Raw genomic sequence first — 12014 nt, 5'->3', positions numbered from 1 at the left:
ATTGAATGCTCTTTGACAATTATTCTTTAATTGTTTTCTAAGAATCTCGAAAAAAAAAATTAAAAGCTTAATCCTCACCAAATCCACAACCACCCCTCCCCACTAGAAAAACGCAGTGTCCCACAGTGTGTTCAAAGTTTGGTAACATAGTCGACTATATGAAAACGCTCGAATTCAACTGTGTGGAGATGATGTCACACTGTGATTGGTTTTCAAAGAATGATCTTATGGTAATGTTTTGTGTCACACTGTGAATTGATGATTCACAATGTGTTCACACTGTTAAAACGCTCAAATTTTACAGCGTGAAGAGATTTCACAGTGTGTTCACAGTGTGTTTACATTGTGTTCACACTGTGTTTACACTGTGTTTCTCACACTGTGGGACACTGTGTTCTTTTCAGCAGGGCTTTATGGTATTGATATTCCCTGGGAGCGCATTTTCTTTAAACATCTGGAGGTACAGTTAATATATGTATGACTAGTATGAGATAACTGCTGTAGGTATACTGAGTAAATCATGAACTTTTAGCTCATCACGATTTTAAGTCTGCAGAACGAGCTTGCTCCGCAAAGTGATTTATTTATCATAATATTTATATATGATATGCTGGCTAGCAAAGGTTACTCATTTTGTGTTTTACTTTACAGTAGTGACATGATAAGCCGTAGATTTATTATTCAATTGAAACGATATTATTAGTCATTCCCAAGGTCAGATAACACTTAATGATTGACATTAATATTCACGTTCAAACAAGAAATTTATGACAATCAACATTTGTTACTGTATATGGCGTCATATCAAATTAAGCATGAAAAAGCGAATAGCGAAAGTGAAATACCCAACTCCGAAGACAGACATAAATATGATCAAGAATAAGACATCAAAGATGAAATTGTCATTTGTCATGGTCGTGGTCATGGTGAGATTATGTCGAATGAGCCGCAGATTGGACTGTACAGAGTGGGCTACGGTCTTAGCAGCAGACTTCCAGTGTCTCCCGCGTGCTTTCTGAAGAGTCTCATTACGGTGTCGGGGTCTCGTCGAGCTTTCCGTATGGTAGCGCCATCATCGCCGAGACACGACAGGCAGGTCCGCAACGTTCAGCAGTAAGTTGTTCGAGCCAGAGGGTAGTCCAACCAATTCATTCGCGAGAGCCAGGTCCAGCAATGTTTGCTTTATATCATTTCGTGGAACACCATTGCTTAGCAATACGGCTGCAGCCCCTGGTGGAAATGGTAGAATTACACGTAAACATAATATTACAACCTATTGTGTGATCATTTTTTTTTGTTTGTTTTTTTGTTTTTTATTGTTCCATATTCCACATTTCAACAAATACATAAAACATAAACATCACAATACAAAAGCCTGGATGAATTGTCACGTACAGCTTATAAGACAATAAAACATGTGAAATATGAGGAATCTACATAGAAGCATTGCTTGTAGGGTGTAGATTCCCAGATGCGGATGTGGATTATTTCTTACTTGGGTATGTAATTAAAGGAATGACAATTTCTGAATTGGAGAAATATAAACGCCAAAAAGTAAAAAGAAAAAGAAAAAAGAAAACAATGAAAACAATGTCCGCGGCACAGACTTCTTGAGTGTTGCGTGATCACCCGAGCGAGGTACAAGTCAGATGCAGTGTACAATAGCAGAGATACCAAATGTGTACAAAGGAAGTTCAGGAGATAATACAGAAATCACGAGCGAGGCACATGTTACATAATCGATAATGTCAGTAATGTGAAGTATGAACAGAGAATATCGAGGAGGATTGAAGAATAGCTATAGATATGAATTCAGAAAAACTAGTTTAAGTTTATGTTTAAATGAATAAAGAGACTGAGATTGGATTATCATTGAAATATATCATTGAAATATAACTAAATGATTTGAAAGACACAGAGCCCAATATTCTAACATTATATGTCTTTGCAACGAAAGTTTATTCAATAATGCTTGTCCACTCATTCAAAAGTTAAAACTAGACTATACAAGAAAAGAAGAAACAGAAATATCGCTGTGGCTTCTGATATGCCTCCGGCTTTCCGCACGTATGGGACTACTTCTCCCAATAGGTCTACATTACACCTGGACAATGTTTGACGACAGTTTTACATTGTTTGGAGAGACCTTTCACCACTTGTATCAAATCTTTTAATACAGAACCATTGTGTGGTGGTTCATGTATAGTCTATAGACCAACTTTAATAAATAAGTATGAAGTTAGTCGATTCGAAGGTTTAGAGAAAAATCAGCAGCACATTATATCGAGCAATTTCAGCATTTTGGCCTGACCTTTGACCAATAACATTTTTTCCCACGACCAAAAGCTTCTCAAGAGAATTATCGTCAGGAAAGACGTGCAGGTACCACAAGCTATTTCCAACATTTGGAGAAAGACTTAAATTTGGATTTTGACCTTTGACTTTGTACCCCGAGCCGTAAAAACGAGTGTTAGCGCCCCTGACTCCCTCGTCAAAAAAGGGACAAAATGCGCCATCTCGGGAATATGGGTCATTTTGATTTTAAACAATTTAGTATGTAGGGCCATACCATACAACATTAATGTGCGTTACAACTTCGAGCTCTTGCATGATTATTGCACGATCATTTTGTCATTTTGTTTGCAACCCATTTCACTGAACAATACTAAAAGTTGATATTAATATGTAAAAGTAACATGCATTTCAGTCTCTGGACCATGACGAACAGATGAGCCTTTCAATAATTGATTGCACTGCAAATGGTAGAAACAGCAGGAGATTATATAAGACCTATATATATCTGTTAAAATGCGCGGCACACGCGAAAAAAAAAAAAGATTTAAGACGGGGTATAGAGGGTGAAGCAAAAACTGCGGTGTATGTGTGTGTGTGTGTGCGTGTGTGTGTGTGTGTGCGTGAGTGTATGCGTCAAGAGTGAGAATGAGTGCGAGAGAAATAATTAAACAGTGTTATACATACAAGAACATACAATAAAGTTATTGATTTACACCGGTGTGAGGTGTCAGTGTAAAGGCCTCGGCACACCGAGCACGGTAACGGCAACAGTCCGGTTATTTGCTATGGTGCGCCAAAAGGATTATAATAATTTGGTACAAAATCACCCAAAATCTTATTCCCATGTCAAATTCAAGAGCAAGACAATCTCCAGCTGAAGATACTGAGTAATCATATTTCCAAGAAAATTGTTAGCCGGGAAGTGATGTTATCACAGAACCAGACATGGCTCCTTACGGCGCACCATAGCAAAAAAAAACCCGGACCGTTGCCATTACCGTGGTCGATGTGCCGAGGCTTTTAAACTTCGATTTACCTGCCACAAGTGGCGCTGAAAACGACGTCCCGCTGGTCTTGACCGTAGCCGTTGGTCCTGACTTGTCGGCTAGAAACATCTTGTGGCCTGGAGCGTAGATGTCGACGCACCCACCGTAGTTCGAAAAGCCTGCCTTCCGGTCTACATCATCCTTTATTCGTGATGCCCCGACGGTAATGACCTGACGTAAAGTCGTTACAGAGAAAAGCTGGCAATATTACACCTCTTCCACATATATATATATACATATATACATATTGACAGCAAATCTTGCACATATAGACGTGGCTGGTGTTGGGTAGCACGCCTTTAATCATCAAGCTTTCGGGCGAAATGTGCAAGATTTGCTGTCAATAGATTTACTGTCCTTGCACCGCCCCTCCATGTTGTGGTTAAGTCCTTTGATGTCAGTATACATATATTTAAATAACAAAAAAATATGTATATGTGAAAATTCATTAGCACTGTCATCCCTGACGAAGGGGGAGGCCCCCGAAAATTCGGAGTTTGAATCAAAATCAAGGCAATTGGCATTTAATGCATTCCTCTATTGTGACATTATTATTGCTATATATATATATATATATATATATATATATAATTATATAATATATATAATCTATACATTGTACATATTGCTGCCAATACATATACATTGTATATAATAAAATCATATACATATATATAATTATATAATATATATAATCTATACATTGTACATATTGCTGCCAATACATATACATTGTATATAATAAAATTGTATATTATCATTAGCAGTAGTAGTAATAGTAGTATAATAGTGTTATGTCAATGACTGCAAATCTCGTTAAATCGTGGGTCGAGCTCACTAAAAATGTTACTTTGACAATCCTAACTCTTCACGATTCGATTATCATTCAATACTTCATTGTAGTCTTACAATCTGAGAGAAAAAAAAACTGAAAAGATTGCCTTATCTCGTGAGAAGAGCCACTACGGGTGGTCCTTCCACGAAATATTCTTGATATTTTCTTTCTACGCAACATGCTATGCTTTTGTCCTGCAGATACTGTAGAGGTTTTTATATTCTTTTTCTGATATCATTCAATCATTAATGATTTATCTTTATGAAATGTCGAAGAACATACGATTCTGAGAGGAATTCAAAGTTTATTTGATGAAAATATCGGGTTTGAAATGGTTGAGATATCGTAAAACGAAATAAAACAATCCTTATAAAAGGTGGGTCACACTTTTTATTAGGATTGCTGTGTTTTGGATATCCCAATCATTTCAAAATTAATTTTAATCAAATAAAATTTACACATGCTCTATTATCACATTAAATTCATAACAGGTTTCTCATTATCTCTAAAAATCATCATAAAAAACGAAAAACGTTGGCAACCTGCAGCATCATCTCAACCAGAACTATTCCATCCCTTTAACATGATAAAGGTTACAAAGTTGTTGGTAAAGGTTACCCGCGACATTCTGGCGGGTGTGAACGAGCAGGCGTCTGTATTGTCGTTCCCGGCGCTGACGACCACGATGCAATCGGTTTGGTCGAGGAGTTCGTTGATAGCGCTCTCTAACGTCACCGACTGACCCCCAGACAACGAGAATGTCACCACGCACTTGTCGCTGGGAGTCGAGGCCATGACGGCGTCAAAACCTGAGAAGTATACAGAACAGCAAGTAGGCCTAGATAATATAGATGTATGTATGAGAGATATGTATGATATTATGCAGATACAGAAATATATACAGTGTATATAAATGTAGACATAGTTTCGACTGCATTTGTTGAGCGATGGTGACTGATGTTTATCACTGGTGCTGTATATTTCTGTCGTAATATCACTACTCATATCACGGTGTACCAATACTCTAATCTCGTAGGGTATTGTCTTTTTCGCAAGGACGGACATGCAGTCATTTTAAAGTTGTAAAAACTTGATTGATGATTAAAGTATGATTTCTGTAGAGGAATTTAGATGATTGGTGGCTAACATTCATGATATGACAGGACACTTGCGTGACATTTAATTCTCTATTATAAATATGCTTGAACCTATGCTTGTTGATATAATGCACATTTATGTATGAAAATATGGAAAATATGAAAACTCGAGGCAACTGTACTTGTGATCAGCTAGTGGGAGTCACCCTGTCTTAAATACGACAAAGGGGTATAAAATTTAATCTATTTCCTTTTCATGAGAATTCAAGAGTTGAGGCTTTTGTTGTTGTTTTCCTTTTTGTTTTTTGCGTGTCTTGTGATTACCTCTGAGTTATTCAGCTCTCAATTCAGTTTTGGTCAATAGTGTCAAATTCATAAATGACCACTGACAGACTGCTGTCGTCAATCGTTCGCAGGAGAATTATTTGGAGCACAGCAGAAGAGTAGACATAAGCAAGAACATTAATATTAGGCTGTGAATTAGAAATCTAAGAAACAAAACAAAACAAAACAAAACAACTATATGACCGCCAAGGAAGACATTTCCATTTTTGGTGATATTGGGAGAGGTAAAAACATTTGTTTTATCAGTTCCAGTCAGTTGCCAGTCATGCAGTGGTTCCAATATAAAAATCCACAACAACACCAAACTTTTTTTTTTGCTGTCAGATTTTTGTCAACGGATAAAAACGTCGACAAATTCACCTGTAGACTTTCAAATACAGAACTCCCTTCCATGGACCACATTTAATTGTTTTTGATGTCTCACTAACCAAAGATGCAGTCATCGGTGAAGGCCTGGCCGTTTTCATTAGCTACTCGGACGCTCTTCAACTCGGCCTTCTTGGCGACCCCGTAGTCCTTGCCAGCGGCGGCACTTGCAACTTGCGTTCCGTGACCGTTTGGATCGCCTTCGTTTGACTGCGCATCATAACAATACAGTGTATAATCAAAGATAACGCGGTGTTAGTGAATGCGATGAATCGAGAGAGTAGACCCAATAATATAGCATAACCCAACATCTTCCATCATTTTTTAGTCGTAACTAATACTTTGTCGGCGAAAAGTCCATTACAGCGTTTGACTATATCCTTTTCAAAATGGCCGCAAGGTCAGTAGTAAAAACTTGAAGGTCGAGGGTCAAACTTATTGTCTGTGGCCCAGATCAATACTAACTATCGGCTTGCTACCTGCAAGTCCTTAATGTACGTGGATATCATTTCACTCCTCATCGTTGTTGCTCGAAAACTGCATGTTGTATGTATTATTATATGTTAAACTTGTCAATCAACAATATCTATGTAATCATGTGTGTAGACGTATTATTTTACTATTGCGTGTGAATATCCAAAATATACCACAAACGAACTTCGTTGAACAGGTTAACCTACTCCAGATAACGTTGACTCTGCGGGGAGCTGGACATGAGTCACAATGGTGTTGGCAAACTGTTCGTGCTCGGCATAAATCCCAGTGTCTAGAACGAAGATTGTGGCACCTTCCCCGTCATTACCATCTGTAAAGAAGAATGATTTCTCTCACCGGTGGAATCTTACGAAATTGATCACATTCAGTCTCAGTGTTGTCACCATGGTAACGAATGCTTTCACATTAACCCAAGTACTCTTCCGTGTATAATAGAGACATTTAGATCTACGACGCAAACAATATAAAACAAAGCTATTAGGTCAATATGTGTGTGTGCGTGTGTGCGTGTGTGGGGGGGATGTTATTGTTTTTCCTGTCTATTGCTTCTATCATTTCCACATCATTTCCACTTAATGATTAGGATGTATTTTATTGTATGATTTAAAAAAAATGGCAATTTACACGTCAGCGTTATTTAAGTGTGAACAAAACCTGAAACATGAGGGCTGAAGGCATAGAGGTGGGTGAGGAGTGCATGTTGGCCTTTTGTGTGTGTGTGTGTGTGTGTGTGTGTGTGTGTGTGTGTGTGTGTGTGTGTGTGTGTTTTCTCGCAAATGGCCTCGATTTCTTTTTTTTTCTCTTTTGAGAAGCAATGAAATATGCCCCGTTTGTTTTGAGCAAACAATCTATTTTGTCCCCGTTTTGCGGGCTTTTTGCGAGAATGTGTATGAAAAAATAAAAGTGGATTTCGTTTCCTTGGTTAGAAGAGTTACAATGTAAGTTTGACATTAGTTTGCACAGTTTTTGTGTTACTGCATGTTGTCTCTATATAGCGTAAGATTGACGTTATTTTGTACAATGTTTGTGTATAATGCAGTTTGTCTTTGTATAATGTTTTGTTTTTATTTCTTTGAACGTTTCTGTTTCTGTGATATGAAATTGAACGAAATTCGAATAAAGAATTATCAACAAAAGTGTTATGACCATGCGCGATACAGTTGTTTCCACTGCCCAACCCGGAAGGAGACGTCGTCTCAGCGTTCGCATTACAGATCTAAGCTTGCTGATATTTTGATTATTGTACACTGAAGACGTATTTAGGGTCGGTTGCATGGCTTTCGATCTGAATTATCAAAAAAAAAAAAACAATTCCAATCAAGTCAGCATCAGACGAAACAATAATCGTCATGTCTACGTATCATCGATTAAAAACATATCAAGAATATTGTTGACATGTCAATAATAATGATAATAATAATAACAACAAAATGATAAAAATACAAATGATAATAAAAAAAAGAATTACTTGTTTTGGCTGAGACCTAACTTTGTGCTTCTAAAATCTTTGGTGAGATAATGAGAAATCGCTTATGAAAGATGAAAGAGCGTGTAATTCCAAAAGAAATTCAATGTTTATTTGACGAAAATTGGTTTTGAAATGGCTGAGATATCCGAAACACAGCATTCCTAATAAAAGGTGGGATCCACCAGTTATTACGATCGCTTTTTTTTTCTGTTCTTGGATGTCTCAGACATTCCATAACTGATTTTCATCAAAATAAACTTTGAATTCCTCGTCTAGAATGGTGTGCTCTGTCGGTGTCTGTACGTAAAGCAATAAGTGGTTTCTTGGTATCTCGCAAAAAGTTAAGAGCCCAATCCTCATCTCCACCAATACTGTACCATCCCTTTAACGTCATTTTTTAGGAAAAATGCAAACGTACTCACTGATTTGGAATGGGATTTGCGGGGTTAAAAGTGGTGAACCCGTGTTCCGAATGCGGTCCAGATGCCACTCTACATTAACCGCATCTGTGAAGTGGTAGGAATTCCGTTCGATTTCGTAGCCCCACTCTCGAACCTGTTCGACGACGGACATGCAATGGAGGGCGATATGTGATAATGATAATGATAGTAGTAGTAGTAGTAGTAGTAGTAGTAGTAGTAATAATAATAATAATGATAATTATGATGGTGATAATAATGATAATAATACTATATTTGTGAAGCCTATAATAAGCACACGCTTCTCTGTGCGCTGTACAATTCAGATACAAAATATAAACAAACAAATGAATAACTAGTATCAGAGTATAACAATCAACATTACAATGATTAACAAAAGGGGTAATGAATGTTTATCTTAATCAAGAAAGACAGAAAAGGTGGGTTTTAAGAATGGATTTGAAATTTGCAAAATTGAAGGTTAAACAGTTGATGAGTTTTATCGCAAAACTGTATTTTTGTTAATTTGAGATATTTGTGATTAAAGCTGGTTAAAAAAGAAAATAACAAGAAAATACAGGATATTTTCAACTATAACTTCTAGAATATCCCTTGTTGATGGACTTACTTTGATATCTTTAAACCTGGACCTTACCTCATTTTACAATACAACTCTTCAGATGTAAATCAGATTGGTAAAGAAGAAAAAGGTACAACTAAGTTGTTCCATATGACGAGGGGGGGGGCAATTGCTTTAGCTTGGTATAAAAGATAAGGAAATTTATTGTGGTACGTTGACATGGATTCACTTCGATAAAGTAGGGCAAGACAATGAACTATTCACTCCTACCACAAACATGGAAACTATTAAAAAAAAACGCGATCTCCTGATGTGACAAAAACTTATATATTAAACAAATATGTTATGTTTCATATCCTCGGTCCAGCGACCCCAAGACATCCTCAAGCAGTCAGTAAAAAAAAAACAGTGTAAATATCTCTTTGCTTAAGAAATTCCACAGGAGTGGATGAAAACTTGCCCGCAAGTTATAGAAGGTTGCTATAGAAACCTACCTGCTATTGTATTGTATGAAAACTATTTGTGCAAGATTGCGTGGTAGATTAACAATGCTAACTTATGGCTTTTAGGCGTAAAACGTGCCTCAATTTCACATTTGCGTGATTTTCCAAGTAAGATAATCTTCAATGGTGACACATTGTGCTTCTTTTTGCAGCAATTATTAAAAAGAGGAAGGAAAAATGTTCATGGTTCTCACTTCTTCAGCACACTCCGTTGTCATCTGAACAACGGCCATGAACATGAGACTTTCCGTGACGCGGACCACCTTAGCTGTGTCCTTACATTCTTCATTCTTTTCCAACTTCTTCGGCAATTTGTCAAGGGATTTCTTGTTCTGTTCATAGAAGAGGAATGCATAAAAAATCTTATCAGAAGAATATAACATAATATTCATAATTGTAACATTATGACCATATCAATATTTTTCACACTTTCGCTTTTTCAAGATTTATGTTCTATTTCTTATTTCCCCGGTTTCCGGCACTTTTTGTAGTTGTAATCTCTTAGCTTGGTCTGTAAGCTTAGTCTTTTTAGTGAGTACCTCCACTTTTTTTAGCAGAGTGTATAATTATGATTGTATGTCTCTTTTCAGTACCTGATCACATAGACATGAACATGATGTTGTCTCTGGTTTGGCTGGTTATGTATAAATTATCAACGACACACATTTCAAGTTTCACAGATTTCTTTGCACATTCTGTTGAAAAAAAAAATGAACATAAAGTTTGCATCATTGAATTATACAGTTTATTATCATCTATAGTAAAAGAAATAACAGGTGACACGTAGTAAATGTTCAAGGACGGACACATGTTGCCATGCAATTGTATAATCTGATAACAACTTGTTGGTAACCGAATGGAACTAAAATGATAATGTATTATTGTATCACCCATGACATTCAAGGAAACAAGTAAATCCATGAATTGATAAATCGAAAGCAAACAGGACAAAATAGCCTACGTCGTTATAAGAAAAAAAAATCAGGTGACACATATAAGATATACGATTCAGACATGTGATGTATATGAGATTCACCCCAATACGATTTCTATCGTTATTACTACATTCAAACATGTATGGTACCTTTTTTAAGCACATCAGTATGAATACAGTTATAAAGTTTTAGACATTGTTGTCTTCCATACCGTTCAATGCTAAATGAAACTGAAGAATACTCTTCATATTAAACTTCGGTTTTCGTTATTTTTCATGAATACTTCATTTTTTTTTTAATCCAAGTTATCATTTTGTAAATTTTTTCAGCAACTTAGTCTTTTCCCTGCATTTTCTTATCCTAATCATGTACACATATGTATATAAGGTTTGAATGCAAAACCTGATTGGCAACGTTTTTATACGAATTGGGATAGATGCTGCTGTAACAAAGAGAAAACGATTAGGATACTTGTCGTATTCAATAATATCTTTTAAAAATGATAATATGTGAGGGCGCAATATATAATTGATACGATTTCATTTTTTATTTCCTGTATATCTGACCATGACTTTACTTTAAAACTTTTACAAATGGCGTTTTTGTTTTTGCATTCAAGCTCATTATATTAGCTATATGTACCCTGTTAAAGATACTATTTTCTCACAATCAAGATGTGATATAATTCAATCTTCTCACAATCAAGATGTGATTTTAATTCACCTTTGCTGTGACGAGATAGCGGGAGTGAATCATATCCTCATCGTGCTGGTCATCGCCTTCACACACCCAATCACATTCTTCTTCTGTAGAACGGGATACACCGCCCTCTACCGTCCTCGTCATGGCCAGGCTGGTTTTCAACCCAAAGACAAACAATATTTTATTTCCACACGGCTACTTAACATAAAGTAACATTACACAGATCATTAAAAAATGAAACAATTATACAATAAAAACATAAAACAACATCATGACAAGACAACATCAACACTTGAGTTTACATAATCATCAAGGCATTAAAAATTCTGCTTCCGTTCTCCAATATCTGATATCAGTTACGTAATATGTAAATTTACGTAATTTGCGCTGAAGGATGAAGACGTGTTGACAGCTATCAAGGAGGCAGTTGCACAGGTGATGGAAACCAAATTCCAGCACCTCTTTGAAAGAGTGGAGAAACAAGATGGGCTGATCCTTGATCTTGAGCAAAAGGTCAAAGCTGTTCAGCAGGAAACTGCCAAGCTGAAATCTGATGCAGAGAAAGACCAACAGCTGATCAGGAATCTCCAATCCCAGCTCAACCAACAGGAGAAACTGTGTGAGATTCTTTGGAGTCCCCGAAACCAGCGACGAGAGCACAGACACCGTTGTATGCCGCATTGCCAAGCAACAACTCGACGTAGACCTGAAACCTGAAGATATTGACCGCAGTCACCGTATCTATCGCGATCGAGACGCCCAACCAACACGCCGTGGAACAGCTAGACCAAGGGCAATCATCGTGAAGCTGACATCATACAAGCATCGTTAACAGCTGCTGAGGAATCGCAGAAAACTTAAGGGTACCGGTGTGAGCATCTGTGAGGACCTCACAGACATCAACAGGAAGCTCCTTCAAGATGCCTTT

The 12014-nt window shown here is 37.0% G+C and overlaps 1 protein-coding gene across 1 annotated transcript; it reads right to left on the bottom strand.

Annotated features, from left to right (window-relative positions):
• Positions 1–1072: 1072 nt before the first annotated feature.
• On the bottom strand, positions 1073–11230 carry LOC139719743 (uncharacterized). The gene is made up of 8 exons (XM_071631132.1): positions 11108–11230; positions 9644–9781; positions 8370–8502; positions 6665–6789; positions 6047–6194; positions 4795–4985; positions 3332–3512; positions 1073–1230 (listed from the first exon to the last, which is right to left on the bottom strand). The coding sequence occupies exons 1-8, from the start codon at positions 11228–11230 to the stop codon at positions 1073–1075; spliced, it is 1197 nt and encodes a 398-aa protein (XP_071487233.1).
• Positions 11231–12014: the final 784 nt, after the last annotated feature.

The sequence above is a fragment of the Diadema antillarum genome, unplaced genomic scaffold (assembly GCF_040938485.1).
Source record: "Diadema antillarum isolate AM-2024a unplaced genomic scaffold, OU_Dant_1.0 scf00000114, whole genome shotgun sequence".
NCBI lineage: Eukaryota > Metazoa > Echinodermata > Echinoidea > Diadematoida > Diadematidae > Diadema > Diadema antillarum.
This window is presented reverse-complemented; position numbering and strand designations above follow the sequence as displayed.

Excerpts from the sequence above, each read along its gene's own strand:
- LOC139719743 (XM_071631132.1), bottom strand. The coding sequence starts at position 11,230 with ATGACGAGGACGGTAGAGGGCGGTGTATCCCGTTCTACAGAAGAAGAA. Across the intron at positions 8,503-9,643 it reads CAACGGAGTGTGCTGAAGAA|GTTCGAGAGTGGGGCTACGA; the intron begins GTGAGAACCATG and ends GTCGTCGAACAG. Across the intron at positions 6,195-6,664 it reads CAGAGTCAACGTTATCTGGA|TCAAACGAAGGCGATCCAAA; the intron begins GTAGGTTAACCT and ends TATGATGCGCAG.